We start from the raw sequence: 17,552 nt of genomic DNA, 5'->3' as shown, positions 1-17,552 counted from the left end.
GTATGTGTCGACAAGACTATACAAAGAAAGGAACAACCAAACAATGGCTTATATCCAAACAATAGATCTATTCATACACAGCCAAAAAACTTCACTTAAAACAGCTTCACCCAAAAAAAAAAAAAAAAAAAAGCTTCATCCAAAAAGTTTCACCCAGAAAGTTTCATCTACAAAGCTTCACCTACGTAGCTTCACCCAGAAAGCTTCACCATAAAAGCTTCACCTAAAAAAGCTTCACCCACAAAGCTTCACCTAAAAAGCTTCACCCACAAAGCTTCACCCAAAAAAAACTTCACCCGAAAAGCTTCACTTAAAAAAGCTTCACCTACAAAGCTTCACCTAAAAAAGCTTCACCTAGAAAGCTCCCTCTACATACTTTCACCATCAAAGCTTCACCATCAAAGCTTCACCTAGAAAGCTTCATCTACAAAGCTTCATCTACAAAGCTTCACCATCAAAGCTTCACCTAGAAAGCTTCAACACCAAAGCTTCACCTACAAAGCTTCAACACAAAACCTTGCTCCAAATAAACAAATTTTGTTCACAAAACCCAAGATGCCCTTGAACTTGTACAAAAACACTTGGGTAAACATAAACATTTTTTGTTTTACACCCACAAGGGCCCAAAATATTCCTTCTTATTTATTCACTTATATATGTTCCCAAACATATTATAATAGATCCAACAACAAGCCAAAGTCCCAGGTTTCTTAATGGACAAAAGTACAAGCAATTCATCAATAATGAAGGTGCTACAAAAATTGGAATCTGCCCCAAAATAGAAATCCAACCCAAGAGACTTTTTCTCTCTCTCCCTCTTCCGCCTCCTTTCATCTATCAAATTTCTACAACCTCTGCTCTTCTCCAATGGAGCTGAATTTTGGACACCCTATAGTTTTTGAGCATATGAACAACTTTCAAGAAGGAACCATTTCTGTTTGAGCGACGGAAATTAAAGTGTTGAAGCTCCAAACATGACAGTCGGATTCTTGCAGATTTCGAAGCTGCTGTGATGTTTCGAAGATCTGGAAATATTTAACCATTAGTTCATTCTGAATTTTTGATATGTTATGAAAGAGACGATGAGGAACAACTTCAATGAAGAAAGCATGCTGATCTGAACAATAGAAAATGGAGTTTCGAAGCTCACAACAAATCTGACGGGTTGACAGAAAAATAATAACCAGTCATTCATCATACCTGAATTTCTTGAGTTATACAGCTCCGAGGGATCTCAATTTTGGATATGTTGTAGTTCACAAGTTAAGGAACAACGTCGATGAAGAAAGTATGTTGATCTGAGCAAGAGAAAATGGAGTTTTTGAAGCTCACAACAAGTCTGACGCGTTGATATACAAATGACGAACAATCACTCATCATACCTGAATTTCTGGAGTTGTACTGCTCCGATGGATCTCCAATTCGGATATGTTGTAGTTCACGAGCTAAGGAACAACTTTCATGAAGATGGTTTTGCGATTTGAGCCACAGAAAATGGTGTTATATTGAAGAGCTACCACTCCCTCTACGTAGACACCCTCCTTGGTTTACCTAGCTCCAACACCCACATTTCCTTAAACAAGGCTGCAGAAAATCAGATTGTGAGGAAAGATGGCAATCTTTCCAGCCAAAAAGGAAAGGCAAAGCAAACGAAAATTAAACACATTGATGGCATATTATGAAAGAAGAAAAGGAAAAGTAGTAAATGATGATGAAGTGTGGGAACAACATCATGACAAATGATGATGAGTCATGCTTTCCCCCCTCCTTGGATTCGGCTGAAAACATCCCCCTATTTGGATTCAGCTGAAAACATCCCACTCAGTTGACAAAAAAAAAAAAACAAAAAAAACAAAAAAAAAAAAACAAAAAAAAAAAAGAAAAAAAAAAAGGCCTAGGCCTCCACTTCTTTGGGCCTAACACATCTTCATAACAAAAAACAGTATATGAAGAAAGAGCCCTGGGTTACCACTTCGAAAAGAAACAAGTGAAGTTTTCCTACTCATGACATTGACTACTAGCTAGACACCTCATTCGGCAACTCTCTTCGCCTGAAGACTTGGGGGACTCCCACCATATGCTACTGCACCTTGATACTCGGCAGTCTCACAACCACTCAGTGACTTGGATTTTTCAAGTCTCCAACCGAGAAGTTTTCCTCACTCGGGAAATTAAGGGAACACTACCTCAAACTACATGCTTCACTCACAAAGCTTCAACAATACAGGTTTCAACAAAAGCAAAAATTCAAAGAACTTTATGAAGAAGGCTTTGGTGTATTTAACACAATATGTTGAAATGAAGCAAAGCTTATTTATTAATATTTTCGATAAGCCACAAATATGTACATATACATGAGTCAAAATAAACAAACAAAAGGGAGCCTTCACAAAGGTTGCTTAGGGGAAGTCTCAGCAGTCGGTAGAGCCCCAGAAAGAGAAAGCACCGGAGGGTGGTTATCCGGAGCCTCAGTACTTGACAAAACCCCAGAAGGAGGAGGCATTGGAGGTTCATCATTTGAAGCTTCATTACCAGGTACAGCCCCAGAGGACGAAGGCAATAAATGCCTTTGGAACAAACCCACAAACCGCTGATGATCAAGTAAAACCTTACCATCAGATTCCTTCATCTGGTCAAACTTCCTCTTCATGTTTGTAGCATAGTCATGGGCGAGCCGGTGCAACTGCTTATTCTCATGCTTGAGCCCTCTAATCTCCTGTTTGAGACTCATCACTTCAGCAGCCAATGATTCAACTTGGCGGGTTCTAGCAAATAGGCGTTGGGCCATATTAGACACAGAACCTGCACACTGAACACTAAGAGCCAGAGAGTCCTTAACAGCCAACTCATCAGACCGTTTGGAAAGTAGTCTGTTATCTTTGGGAGTGAGAAGGTTCCTGGCCACCACTGCAGCGGTCATATCATTCTTCATCACAGAATCCCCAACGGTAAGAGGACCAGTAGGGGATATGAAGGATGGGCGCCATATGTTGTCTGGAGAAGGCGTGGCTGTCTCTTCTCCAAGGTTCAAGTCAAAACGACGGTCGGAGGGTCCAGACATTTTCAAATGTGTTGAAGAGGGAAGAGGTCAGACAAATCAAGATCTTAGAAGTGCAAGAAATGAGCTTCTACTGGTAGAGATTCAAGTGTGCTGTGGAACTTAATGCCAGCCTCTATAAAAATCTGCACTCGACGGAGCTTCAGAAATCGAAGAGGCGTTTGCTTTCTCAAAAGCTGGGCTGCTCAGAGACCACGAGGGCCGATCTCAGAAATCGAAGAAGCACCTGCTTTTTCAGCCTCGTCAGCACCTGTCACATGCACACTCAGCTTTGCGGAAATTGCGGGCAATTTGTCGAAGATTTCTGGTGAAGTAGAAAGCACGTGAATCTTACTGTTCAATCACCGCTCTCCATATGCACCATCAACTCCTCGGGTACCACATATAACTTTGTCAAAGATCTCTGACAAAGTTTAGGCACGAGAATTTCGAAGTTCCAGCTACCCTACTATTACCCATAAGGGTAAAGGAACAGCACCACTGCTTGACAACTGGAAAGTCCCTATGTGTGTCGACCTCCGTGTTTTGCGGCAAGACAGGTTGGCAAGAACGTCCAACCTTTACTCACATTCGAGAAAAGACTCCCAACATAATTACTTTCTCAAAAACCGGAGTAGCACCGCTTTCCGAATCTCGAGAGTCAGCTCCTCGACGGGATTGCTTGTTCGAAAACCGAAGAGGCACAACTCTCAGAACTTCGAGAGCCAGATTTCCTTAGATAAAGCTTGTCTGTAATCTTCACACGTAACATCAGCTTTCCAGATACCACATACCACTTTTTCAAAATGCTCTGACAAAATTAAAACACGTGAAGCTGGCAGCTCCCACTACATTGCTGTGACCAAGAAGGGTAAAGGAATATCATTACTACTTGTTATTGGGAAATCCCTATATACATTGACCTCCCTCCTCAACGGACAGGCAAACCTGCAAAAATGCTCAACCCTTTCTCGCATTCGAAAAGGCACCCTCAACATAACCTCTCGAAATACTCAGCTTTATTTCCCCCCGATAATACCTCAGCAAATAAGCCACACCAAGAACAAGAGTATCTCATATCATCAGGGTCGAAAGCAAGAGTATCCCATATCATGCTTTCTCCCTGTCTTTGTCTTTGTCATTGTCCACACCTGCAGGACAAGGAGAAAGAGAGCAGTCAGTCGGAACCTGAAATCAAACCTCCAATTTGGAACTGACTGCCTGGAGCCTTTGCCTGGTTGCTTACTTAGCATTGCTCTCGAGTACTCATCCTCAACTGCTGTCAAGGTCACGAATTCCACCGGCAAATGCCTCATGACAGTTGATCAGATATTGGCTCTTTACACTGAAGCTGCCAAGCGTGGATGAGTCACTATGAAGGAATGTTCTGAAGGACCATTTAAATGCAAAGGTTGCACACCACTTCTGCCATGCAAAAGATTGAAGCAGAAGGTTCAACGGTGAGCTGAAACAGATCACTACAGCACGACACCTTTCCATACCACATTCATTATTCCGTCAACAGCAAAAGTATCCCATATCATCAAGGTCGAACGTACTCTAGATTTGATGGACTTGTTTTGACCCTCAAATTTTTGAGTCGGCCTTATACTCTGAAGGGCACCAGAAAACCCTCCAGCACAGTTCAAGAATAAGCCTGTGGAAAGTTACTTATTCAAAAGCAAAAGTATCTCATATCATCTCTTATCCATTTGCTTCTCCTTATCCTGGCAGTTGAATGAGAGACAAGGAGAAGGAGAACAATCAACCGGAAGCCGAAGTCAAACCTCTGATCCTGGGTTGCTTACTTGGAAGTTTGACTGCTTACCTTGTCTGTCACCTCTTTCGGCAGATCTCCTAGCTCGGCGACTTGGGGGACTCCTACTATAGGGTTTGTATCACACTTGACTAAGCCCGAAACTACAACTAAGCTTCAAGTGAAATTGATATATTACCTTGTGCGTCAACATCAGCTAAATACACCATTCCCGGATGGAGGAAAGGTACTTCCAGAGAAGGGCAGATGAAGATCAGACCACACTTCAGTACTTAGAAGTTTCGTGATTACTCAAGGGATTGGATCTTGCAAGTCCCCAACCGAGGAGTTTCCCTCACTCGGGAACTTAGGGGAGCACTGTTTGTACCATACTTGACCAATCCCGAAACTACCGAGCACCGGCCAACGCTATACTGTCAAGGACCCAGAAGAGTTCCCCTCCGACCAGGAGGCCAATCACTACTCGACACGTGTCAAGATTAGAAGCCAATCAGAGCGCAGCACGTGTCGACATCAAGAACCAATCATAACATGACAAATGTCAATGTGACAAAGCTACAAGTTTTTCTATAAATAGGGGTCATTCCCCCACAATATGGCCTAATGCCATTTGTGTTAAATCATTCACAAGAACTCACTAAATTGAGAGCTTGATCCTTTGTACTTGTGTAAGCCCTTCACTACTAATAAGAACTCCTCTACTCCGTGGACGTAGCCAATCTGGGTGAACCACGTACATCCTGTGTTTGCTTCTCTGTCTCTATTCATTTACGTACTTATCCTCACTAGTGACCGAAGCAACCAAGCGGAGGTCACAAAACCTGACACTTTCTGTTGTACCAAAGTCTTCGCTGATTTTGTGCATCAACAAATATAATATTGTGGTACCACATGGTAATCATGTTGGTTTAATTGATTGGCTTCTAAAGCTTGACGTCTCAGATGGTGAGAGCCTATCTAAGTTGAGTAAGGCTCTGTTAATTTGTTGGCAAATTTGGAAAGACATAAACAATTCCCTGGAGATTGAAAAACATTATTGAAGACATTAAGTGATTGAGAAACATGTGTCACGCAGGCAAACTTCTTGGTTGATGGGGTCACTAGTACTGGTTTAGCTTTAGTAACTTTCATACTTTGGTTAGGACCTTGCCTTCCGTGGCAAAAAAAAAAAACACAACACATTCTCGTTTTGCACAACCTCTACCAAATCCGTTGGTTTACCCTACTTGGGATCTTATGTTAAACCGTCTAAGTACGCGTAAAAATAAAATTTTAAATGTAACGATCGCGTCGACAAGGCTAAGTGTACCTTTCATGGGGTCATTTTCACACAAATATCATGGGTTTTGAAAAGTAAAATCCAGCGCGTTATAGTTGACTGGTAACATGACTTGACGTCAAGGAGAAGCATTCATCAAAGTCAAGAAGGTTAAGGGCAACACGGCTGATGGGGAATATGATGCGTCCATTTGGTTGAAAAATATGCCAATTGGGATTCCCATTTCCCAACCCAAACGCGTAAATTCTTCATCTCGTTGTTGCTTCCGTTCTGTTGTCAATTGTTTGGTATATTTCCCCACAAAGAAATGCATTTTTTCATCAATGGAAACATATTTAATTTGACATATGAGTACTAGAACGTATCAAAATTGCAGATGTAGAAGACAATTTAACATGTTGTATTATTTTAATAATAATAAAAATGTTAGATTGTTCGATTGGTTTAGAAAAACCACACATTCAAAGAAGATTATTTTCATTATTTTTATGACATGTTTACTTATTTGGAATGAAGATTTATGAATTGAGGAAGACTGCTTTAATTCATGGGTTTTTGTCACATCCCGGCCCGGGATCAACCACATCCCGGGCTCGCTCCACTACCATAACACGATATTGTCCGCTTTGGGCCCCGACCACTCCCTCACGATTTTGTTTTTGGGAACTCACACGAGAACTTCCCAATGGGTCATCCATCATAGGAGTGCTCTCGCGCGCTACTCGCTTAACTTCGGAGTTCCAATGGAACTCGAAACCAGTGAGCTCCTAAAATGTTTCGTGCTAGGTAGGGATGAAAATATACATCCAATGGAACTCGAAGCCAGTGAGCTCCTAAAAGGCCTCGTGCTAGGTAGGGATGAAAATATACATATAAAGATCACTCTCATGGGCGATGTGGGATCTTACAATCCACCGTCCTTAAGGGGCCCGACGACCTTGTCGGCACACCACGGCCAGGGTTAGGCTCTGATACCAAATTGTCACATCTCGGCCCGAGCCCCCACCACATCCCTGGTTCGACTTCACCATAGCACGATATTGTCCGCTTTGGGCCCTGACCACGCCCTCACGGTTTTGTTTCTGAGAACTCAGACAAGAACTTCCCAGTGGGTCACCCATCATGAGAGTGCTCTCGCGTGCTACTCGCTTAACTTCGAAGTTCCAATGGAACCTGAAGTCAGTGAGCTCCTAAAAGGCCTCGTGCTAGGTATGGATGAAAATATACATATAAGGATCACTCCCTGGGCGATGTGGGATCTTACAGTTTTGAGGTATTGGATTATAAATTTTAAGGAAAACTAATGAAAAGAGCTTAAAAATTTTGAGTTTTAACGATAAGGACAAAATAAAGGATAAAGTGAATAGTACATGATTGACTTTTTAATGTAAAAATGTTATTTTTCGTTAAAATGAACAATACCATGAGTTTTTCGCTAAAGTTCCCTAAATTTTAATTAGAAACTCACACTTTTTTTCATTTCATGTATTGGTAAACGGCAAGTCGAGAGAGGTCTTACAACGTCTTTGAGCAGTTGGGTCGCGGAGCATTCTTCGGAGGGATGTGTGGGTGTGGCTGGTTTTCAATGGGCACGAAGAAGAAGGTGGGGCCCATTTTATTATTTAAAAGTACAAACTATAATTTACTTTGTAGAGAATCAAAACATTTTATGTTAAATTATGACCTCTCAAATAAAATCCTGACTCCATTTCCGATCAAAATTAATAATTCGCTAAACAATAACACTTTTTCACGAAAGTGTGAGGAAAAGAGGACAAATCAGTCACGAAAGTTGGTTTCTTTTCCATAAAGTAAAAGAGAAATAAAAATAAAATAGTTTTTAATTATTAAACAAAAGGGGATCATCTCCGGATCCTTTCTTCATGATCCACAAAATCAGAAGATCCGTGATATTGAAATTTAATCCAATAGCTAAAGTTATTAACTTTTAAAATGAACACCTGTTTATAACTGTTGTATCAAATTTCAACGATAGTGTTCCCTGATTTGATGGATTAGAAAGAAAGGATCCGGAGAATCTCTTTCCATTAAATACTGCAAATTAAGCAAAAGTGGGCCAAGCCCAATGAACTGCCCCACAAAATCATGCACACATCATCGTGTGGCGGTGCCAAAATATAAAAAGCCCATCTGAGAAGCAGCCCGCGTAATCCCACACAACGTGTCGCTTCGGATTTTCCATTGCGTGTATAAAGGCACCAGAGAGAGAGAGAGAGAGAGAGAGAGAGAGAGAGAGAGAGAGAGTTTTACTAGTTCATCGCGGAAGAAGAAGAAAAATGTGATAAAAACAACCAGTAAATGCTTCTTCCTTGTCCGCTCTGCTTTCTCAGCTTTTCGAGCCGGCCTATCGCATCCCAACCGAGTTCGCACTTTTCCAATTCTCTCAATTCGTTTTCTGTTTCTCTGTATTGATATCTCAAGTTCGTAGCTGTTTGAATCGGATTCAAGAATTTGAGATGTCGAAACAGGATTGATTGGTTTTGATTCGGATTCAATTCGGGGCACCGACGAGTGATTCTATTGGATCGTCAGGTGCAAATCGGATTCTTGTTCTTTGTTTTGATTTTTTTTTGCGAGGTGGGTCGATCTGATTTTTCGGTATAGGTTGGTGGGTTTTGAATTTTATCCGATTTTGCTGATTGGATTGGAAATCAAGATTCTGGGTTCGATTTGAAATGGTATATATCCATAGCTCAATCTCGGTCTGCAACTCCGTTGACCAACCAAACACTCCCATGGCGGATTCAATGAGTTTAACCGACCCAAGTGCCAAATCCAGGCAAACCAACCATGTTCAAGGAAGAAGAAAGATACCCAATTCTCCCAATTGCTCAAAGGCTCCGTCTTGCGATCGATCTCGATGGGCTTTGATGATCGATATTGTGTTGTTTATTGCTGTGGTTGTTGCTTTTGGATATTTGCTATTGCCGTATGTGAAGTTTGTATCTGTTAAGACAATTGAAATTGTGAAAATAATCATGTATGTGCTGAGGGAGGAGGTTTCGAATGCTCCGTTGGTGTACGGATGTATGGGACTCAGCATGTGCTGTGCGGCACTGGCCGCTTGGGCTCTGCTGGCCTGCACCAGCAGGACGTGTGGGAATCCCAATTGCAAGGGCCTCCGAAAGGCAGCTGAATTCGACATTCAGCTAGAGACGGAGGAGTGCGTGAAGAATTCAGCTTCGGCGGTTAAGGACGCAGTGAAGAAGGGCCTATTCGAATTGCCTCGAGATCACCACCGCGAATTGGAGGCCGAGCTTAAGAAGATGGCACCTCCTAATGGGAGAGCAGTGCTCTTGTTTCGGGCTAGGTGCGGGTGTTCTGTTGGTAGGTTGGAAGTTCCCGGACCGAAGAAGCTTAAAAGGATCAAGAAGTAGGATTGGATGTGGTTATCAAACCATAGGGAGGACAAATTATGAGTAAAGGAGTAGTCATAATGCAGAGAAGAAGAGTGCCGTTCTGTAGGCCGTCTTCTCGGAACACAGTGTTGTTTTTAAATAAACTTAGCTCATGGAATAAGTTGTAAGGATTATATACCCTTGGTTATAGTGAGGAATATATAACAATCCCTTATTTAATTTCATTTCCTTTTGGTTATATGTTTTTCCCTAAAGTTTTTGAACCTGAAATTTGAATTTGGTCCTTCATTGATGCAGTTGATCGGTTCTTTTTCTTTTCGTTTATAAGATATGATTCTTCTATGAGGTAAGATTGTCTTGAAATGGTTTCTCTGCATTTGCACAATCCAATTGTTACTCAGTGCTTAGGAGACTAGGAGCAGTGTATTATACTTTAGCTGCAGAGGGGCGGTCTCCGATTCTGTGATTTTTCGGTTCTTGTTGAAACTTACAGCTTGCTTGGCTATATAAACTTGTAAAAGCAGGTAACTTTTTCATTCGCATCATGACAGCAATCTGGAAACTTGGCTTGGATGTTCCAGTTCGATGAGTGGAAACTGTTGAGGTAAACTCAATGCAATTCCCCGAAGGAACTAAACATTTGATTTGACTCCGGTTATGATATGCTTTGTCTACTCATGTTTGCACCACACTGTATAATTTACTTGGCTTTGCTTTCATCTGAGTAATTTGTTCTGCTTCAGTTTAGCTTTTAAGCTTTATCATAAAGAAATCAGTCTTGTAGGTTGCCAGTGAAATGTTAGATGCATTCCTAATTCATTTGCAGTTGCAGGGCGTGCTCCCTCGTGTAGGTTTCCGATGAATCATGTTTCTCAATACCATTACGCCGTGGGAGTACTAAATTCTTTGATATCTCCTCTTGTGTTCAAAAGGAGATTGAGGCTTTCTCATTCTGCTCAAGAGTAACAGGGTTTCGAATTTGAAACTCCACCGTTGTCATGGTTAGGTTAGAAAGACTCAGACGTTGCAATGGTTGATAGGTTTTTTCAGTTCAAACATTCCTTGTTGCTCTACCAGTTCATCTGCACACACGGGTGGGTTGGCGGTACATGGTTTCGTAGGCACAAATTCTCGAAGAAATTCACGGTGGACTTCGCGTATACGTTTGAGTTTACGTTGTTTGACGTTTAACGTTCACGATATCTTCTTTGGGGGAAGTTTTGACATGGTTTCACCTTACGCTTGCAGGAATGTAGAGAATGCTTGTAGTTAGAGTACTAGTGAACCTTGTTTTGTTTTGAGAAAGATGAAAGGGTACATGTTGGCATAAAGGAGGTTTCCTTTCCTTTGAAGCGACCATGAAAATGTGGTGGCGTTTCATTTTTCTTTAGTGAAATTCACTTTTGTTTTCTTTTTCTTCCCAAAAATGGTACAATCGATGAACTCTATTGCATTTGGGATGACACAGTAACGGTATTTCAAATTACAGTGCATGATAACTATATTTCAAATTAATGCACAATCAAGCGGGAAAGTTCAGGCGCGTAACATTGTGTGATTGATTTAGAAAGTATAATACGTGTCCCATTATAATCACATAAGTAAAACTCATTATCGCTAGTAAAGGTATAGTTATAAATATTTGTATTTTTTGCACTTGTCATTATTGCTACACATAAAACGGTATTTCAAATCAATCATGTTGTCCATGATAACATTATTTTAAATCGTTCGGCATTTCAAATTACTATCTATGATAACGGTATTTCAAATTAATCATGCACAATCACATAAGTAAAACTAGTTACCACTAGTAAAGTGTATAGTTTGTAAATATTTATATGATCGATGTGCCAACATATTTATTTAAAGGAATTGTTTGTATTTTCTGTACATGTAAAATTTTCTATATAAGCAATATCAAAGTTGATAAACTTCAAACACAAGACTTTGTGTGCATGCTTTTCCATTTTGAGTACTTACGAACGCTAAGCACTAACGTATATTTAACAGTTTGATTTGATCTAACGATTTACGTTGAGTGATCGAGAACCATCGACGCTCAAGAAAAATCGATACTCCTTTTAAGACACGAGTCTATTTTTTATAATTAGAAAATAAAATATGCATCCCTCTCTTTTAGATTATTGAATTTAACAAATAAATAAAAAGGAAAACTAATGAAAATGACTTGAAAACTTTGAGTTTTAACGATAAGAACAAAATAAAAGGTAAAATGAATACTATCATGATTGACTTTTTAGTGTAAAAATATGATTTTTCGTTAAATAAACAGTACCGAAAATTTTTCATTAAAATTCTTTAAATAAAATTTACATAAAAACAAAATAGACGCTACAGAGTGCGGAAATCACTCCCCTAATTGATTATACAAACAAACAAAAAATTAGATTGGTTGGATCCTAACCAGTACTCAATTGTCCAAGTCTTTAGTATCAATTTTGATTTGACCCCAAAAACGCATTGTTTTCGTTTACTTTCTACTTTTCGGAAAGAGATCCTCTCCATATCTATGCATGCGGAGCTGAGGGATCAAATGATCCGAATCTTTGAAATTTAATCTTACGATTCAAAATTATTATAACTTTTAAATTTTTTACAAACTTTTTTGCTTTTAACCGTTATCAATTGTAAAGGTCCGAATCATTTAATTGCTGAGCTTTGGTACGGAGAGGATCCCTTTCCCTACTTTCCACCTTCAAAGCTTGCACAGAAGTATAGAAGCTTTCGGTTGGAAGGTGAGCAACTTCGAACTACCCGCATCTGACTCTTCTCGGCGGAATTCCCAATGCTGATCCTCTCTCCTACACCACCGATCCCTCCGTCCCCATCACTCTCCACCTTTCCACCCTGAAACGGCACCATTCCTCTCTTCGCAACCGTAACGTCGTTGTTTCACTGAACGGAGACTCCGGTGTTCCGTTTCAAAGGTACCATCTTTCTTCATCAGCTCCATTTCTGATTCACTGAGTGAGCTCCATTTTCCAAATCATGGAGATCCCGGTGTTGCGGTATCAAAACTTGGCGTTGGATCAGATCCAGAGCGGATCCAGCTTCCATTTTTCGTTCTCGGATCCTAAGTTCTTAAGGCGGAGATCGTTATCTCTGTTTTCTGGGTACTGTTTCCAGTTCAATCGACGAAAATGGAGGAACCCATTGCCGCATATCAGGTGTTCCTCAGTGGAGCAGGAGCTGAAGTCGCGCCCGAAGCCCGTGCCGTCGAAAATCGAGGTCGATGAGCCCAAGGGAGCGCCTTTGGAAGATACCCAGATCGTTAAACGCAATACTGGGCTGTGTAGTCAGATCGAGAAGCTGGTTTTGTGTAATCGGTACCGAGAAGCACTTGAATTGTTTGAGATTTTGGAGTTTGAAGGCGGGTATGAATTGGCGGGTAGTACTTATGACGCGTTGGTGAGCGCTTGTATTATTTTGAAATCGATTAGGGGGGTTAAGAGGGTTTCTAATTACATGATTAGTAATGGGTTTGAGTTGGATCAGTATATGAGGAACAGGGTGCTGCTTATGCATGTGAAATGTGGGATGATGATTGATGCACGTAGGCTTTTCGATGAAATGCCTGTGAGAAACCAGGTTTCTTGGAACACGATAATCGGGGGCCTTGTGGATTCGGGGAATTTCATGGAGGCCTTCCGGTTGTTTCTAATTATGTGGCAGGAGTTTTCTGATGCTGGGTCACGGACTTTTGCCACCATGATTCGGGCATCGGCTGGGTTCGGACTCATTTTTGCTGGAAAACAGTTTCATTCTTGTTGTTTGAAGATGGGGCTAGGTGCTGATATATTCGTGTCTTGTGCGTTGATCGATATGTACAGCAAGTGTGGGAGTATCGAAGATGCTCAGTGGGTTTTTGATGAGATGCCACGGAAGACGACGGTAGGATGGAATACCATCATTGCAGGTTATGCACTTCATGGTTACAGTGAGGAAGCTCTGGGTATGTACTATGACATGCGTGATTCCGGTGTTAAGATGGACCATTTCACATTTTCCATGATCATAAGAATCTGTGCAAGGTTGGCTTCACCGGAACATGCTAAGCAAGCTCATGCAGGTCTAGTTCGTCATGGTTTTGGGTTAGATATAGTGGCCAACACATCACTCGTTGACTTCTATAGCAAATGGGGAAGAATAGAAGACGCTCGTCATGTTTTTGACCAGATGCCTCTCAAGAACGTAATATCTTGGAATGCTTTAATTGCTGGGTATGGTAATCATGGCCGGGGCGATGAGGCTGTTGAGATGTTTGAGAAGATGCTTCGGGAAGGAATGGTACCTAATCATGTTACATTTCTTGCTGTATTGTCTGCTTGCAGTCATTCTGGTTTATCAGAACGTGGATGGGAGATTTTTGAATCAATGAGCAGGGATCACAAGATCAAGCCCCGGGCGATGCATTATGCTTGTATGATTGAATTGCTAGGTCGAGAGGGGCTTTTGGATGAAGCTTATGCACTAATAATAGACGCTCCCTTTGATCCTACGGCAAATATGTGGGCTGCCCTGCTAACAGCTTGTCGAGTCCATGAGAATTTAGAGCTCGGAAAATTTGCAGCAGAAAAACTTTATGGGATGGAACCTGATAAGCTAAGTAATTATATTGTGCTCTTAAATATATACAACAGTTCTGGGAAGTTGAGGGAGGCTGCTGGTGTCGTTCAGACTCTAAGACGGAAAGGTTTGAGAATGCTTCCGGCATGCACTTGGATCGAAATTAAAAAGCAGGTGCATATTTTTCGTTCTGGAGAAAAAAGCCACGCCAAAACAAGAGAGATCTACCAGAAAGTGGATGACTTGATAAGCAAGATTACAGAACACGGTTACACCCCTGAGGAGAAGTATCTACTTCCTGATGTCGATGAACATGAGCAGACGTCATTTTACCACAGCGAGAAACTGGCCATCGCTTATGGTCTGATCAATACTTCGGATGGGACACCACTGCAAATTGTGCAGAGTCACCGCATTTGCGGAGACTGCCATTCTGCAGTTAAGTTAATTGCGAGGGTTACGGGAAGGGAAATCATAGTGAGGGACGCCAGCAGATTCCACCATTTCAAGGATGGGAGTTGCTCTTGTGGAAATTACTGGTGATGGCAGAGTTATTTACGTACTCCCCGTCTCTTGATTCTGTTGCAAAAAAGAGAGGAGTGTAGGAGAGAAAAAAGGGAATGAAAATCACTCCACTCAAACTGTTGTACGAGTTCTCTCAGCCTTAGGGGTAATACTGTTTGTTGTAAACATAGATTAAAGACCAATGAATAAAATCAAGACTTTTTTTCTTGTTCATTTTGCTTGCAAAAATTGTTGCCTAGTCTTTTGAGTCGATTATTTCTTATTCAAATTTTTAAAAGAAAAAAAATGTATTTATGAATTAAATCAACGTATACTTGGAGCAAAACCAGACGCAATGGCGTTTTAAAATTCATATGGCCGACCTCACTTAGTGGGACAAAGCTTTGTTGTTGTTTTTGAATCAAATAAATGTATTAACAAACAGATAAAATAAAAGGACTACCCAAGCCAACAAGAATTTTCGCTTTGCGAGAGTTGAGGGAGGAATGTTTATTGTACGCATCTTTATCTTTGCTTTGTAAAGTGACTGTTTTCACGACTCAAACCCGTGATCTTTTGTTCACAAAGAAACAACCTTTTTATTGCGTCAAGCCTCGCTCTCATAAAATACAAACTAATTAAAGTAAGATGTCAATAGGAAGCTACATATGATGAATAAGAAAAAGTTGACATAAAACAGTAACATCTTCAAAGACTATCAAAGTGCCATAGTTGAGCCATATTGGTGATCATATTCACCCACACGTTGATCTCATCGTTTTCTTCCATCATTGCCGGCACGTCAAGCTTAACATTGATCCTGCAGAGCTGCACGGCAGGCTTAACATTGATCCCGCAGAGCGGACATATATCGCGCTTGGCGAGCCAGGTTTGAATACAAGCCGAGTGAAACTTATGCTTACAAGGCAATGTTACCTCCTTATCGGCTTCTTCACTGTTCAAGCATTCCAAGCAAATACTGCAGCACCGCCACTCGTCCGACAGAAAAGGCTTCGTCATCCATGCTTCCTCCATGAATGATCCTATCGATGCCGCCACCGCTACAGAAGCGTTGCTGGATTCTTGGGACATCGTTGTTGTCTTCGAGTAATAATCTTCTGAATTGCTAGACGCTGTGATTAATTTGCTTGCTTACTTGTTGAGGTTGCAGAGGAATACAGATATATTAAGGGGCGCTAGAGGGATACTCTAGAGTCGAGCCTGTCATAGAAGGCATGCTATTTCCTGCTTCGTGAAGGACGAGTCCCTCTCCCAGACTCTGTAGGAAAATAGTGAAGAGATTTTCTTTCTTGCTTTCTTTGGTTCTTTTGCGAAGGGGCCCAGAAGATGGAATTCTTCCAACGCTCAAAACTTAGGTGGGTATTCAATTGGGATTTTGAGAGATTTTAATTTCTTTAATGAATCTAGTGTATTCAATTAGGATTTTAAGTTCAATTAGAATTTTAAGATAGTTTATTAAAATCCTTAGAAATCCAGATGTATTCAATTAAGGTTTTAAAGAAGATTATAGCATTTCATGTGTATTCAATTAGAAATTGATTTTAGAATTTGAGAAAGTTGAGGAATTAGAGGGAATTGGGGAGATTATTTTAAGTATCCACAAATCTCACCTCTTCCCATGAGATTTCAAAGGAATTGAATCAAAATTTTATATGAAATTTCTACAAATCAATTAAACTTCATAAAAATTCATGAATTTATAAATCCATTAAAGTGAAACAAGCACAAAGTTTATTTGAGAAATCCCTCGACTAACGGGGTTTATACATATTAATATGTAATATATATTCGTACGAGAAGAAGAATAAAAAGAGATTAAATGTCATATATATTACTCATATATATAAGAACAAACAATTATCTAATACCTATTTTAAACTAATAACACAACAATTTTCAATAAAAAACAACGACACTATATTATTATTATTATTATTACTACTATTATTATTATTCTTCCGTGAGTCTCTAGCACTCACTGAACCCTAATCAACCATTTCAATCGAATTCACCCCGGTGGTTTGATGTCCTCGCCCTTGTGCGGCCGCCTCCGCCCTCGTAGGCATCGAAAACCGGCAAAGCGGGCAGGAAGGACGCCTCTCGAGCCAGCTAACAATGCAAACCGGATGAAACCTATGGTTACATGGCATCTCCTTGGCTTCCTCCCCAACCTCCAACTCCTTCAAACAGATACTGCACTCCGCCGTTGTTTCCTCCGTCACCGTCACCTTCGGCAAGGCTTCTATCGACTCCTGGGTGGCCCCAGCCAAGGCCGTCACCAACGCCAGGCCCGCCATGGCCGCAAAGGCAGCGGCAGGCGGGGGATTTGGATAAAAATAAGAGGCGAGGAAACTGTACGTTTGGGATGCTGCTTCGACTTCTGCCATCGCTGGGGTAGCTGGTAGGGCTAGTACAATGGACGTATCGTCGGAGTCGACGTCGCGTGCGTGTAGTGTGGAGGACGTTGTCGGTTGAGTAGTAGTATTCGGTGGTTGGTCGGAGGAAGAGCCTGCAGATTGCGATTGGGAAGACATTGTTTGTGTCGTCCTTGAAGCTTCAAGGATTAGAGAGATTGATCTCGTTTTGCTTAACAAAAAGACCGAGATTTAGGGATTTAGATTTATAATATAAAGGCTGCGGTAAAAATTAAACCTAATTCTTCAAGAACTAGGGCAAGCTTCCCAAACCCTAGAGAAAATAGTTTATTTTGGTCATGTGAATTATAAGGTAACAATTTCCCTATTTTTTTAAAACAAATTTTGAAAAAAATATAAGGAAAGAAGCTAACATTTAAAAATTAATGTATTTGAATTTAAATCAAGATTGCTAAAAATATCTAAAAAATAAAGGCCTTAATAAGTTAATAATAATCAATTCAAACTCGCATTGTTAGAGCAAATTGGTTATAATTAATTACGTGATGTCCACTTTACGCCTCAGTTCGAATTCCTCTTCTCATATGAA

The 17,552-nt window shown here is 40.7% G+C and overlaps 4 protein-coding genes and 1 long non-coding RNA gene across 5 annotated transcripts; 2 read left to right on the top strand and 3 right to left on the bottom strand.

The window, feature by feature from the left end:
• Positions 1-621: 621 nt before the first annotated feature.
• Positions 622-1,812, bottom strand: LOC126583723 (uncharacterized). The gene is made up of 2 exons (XR_007609811.1): positions 1,383-1,812; positions 622-1,298 (listed from the first exon to the last, which is right to left on the bottom strand). It is a non-coding gene; the product is annotated as an uncharacterized LOC126583723 (long non-coding RNA).
• Positions 1,813-8,289: 6,477 nt separating this feature from the next.
• LOC126583722 (uncharacterized) lies at positions 8,290-9,697 on the top strand. Its single transcript, XM_050248229.1, has one exon. The coding sequence runs from the start codon at positions 8,790-8,792 to the stop codon at positions 9,489-9,491; it is 702 nt and encodes a 233-aa protein (XP_050104186.1). The 5' UTR covers positions 8,290-8,789; the 3' UTR covers positions 9,492-9,697.
• A 2,358-nt stretch (positions 9,698-12,055) lies between these two features.
• On the top strand, positions 12,056-14,801 carry LOC126583721 (pentatricopeptide repeat-containing protein At5g50390, chloroplastic-like). Its single transcript, XM_050248228.1, has one exon. The coding sequence runs from the start codon at positions 12,486-12,488 to the stop codon at positions 14,604-14,606; it is 2,121 nt and encodes a 706-aa protein (XP_050104185.1). The 5' UTR covers positions 12,056-12,485; the 3' UTR covers positions 14,607-14,801.
• A 474-nt stretch (positions 14,802-15,275) lies between these two features.
• Positions 15,276-15,659, bottom strand: LOC126582522 (uncharacterized). Its single transcript, XM_050246667.1, has one exon. It carries the CDS (start codon positions 15,657-15,659, stop codon positions 15,276-15,278), a length of 384 nt encoding a protein of 127 aa, XP_050102624.1.
• A 722-nt stretch (positions 15,660-16,381) lies between these two features.
• Positions 16,382-17,230, bottom strand: LOC126583720 (E3 ubiquitin-protein ligase RING1-like). The gene has a single exon (XM_050248227.1). The coding sequence runs from the start codon at positions 17,120-17,122 to the stop codon at positions 16,574-16,576; it is 549 nt and encodes a 182-aa protein (XP_050104184.1). The 5' UTR covers positions 17,123-17,230; the 3' UTR covers positions 16,382-16,573.
• Positions 17,231-17,552: the final 322 nt, after the last annotated feature.

The sequence above is a fragment of the Malus sylvestris genome, chromosome 9, assembly GCF_916048215.2.
Source record: "Malus sylvestris chromosome 9, drMalSylv7.2, whole genome shotgun sequence".
NCBI classification, from domain to species: domain Eukaryota; kingdom Viridiplantae; phylum Streptophyta; class Magnoliopsida; order Rosales; family Rosaceae; genus Malus; species Malus sylvestris.
The sequence above is the reverse complement of the archived record's forward strand: the minus strand, read 5'-3'. Positions and strand labels throughout refer to the sequence as shown.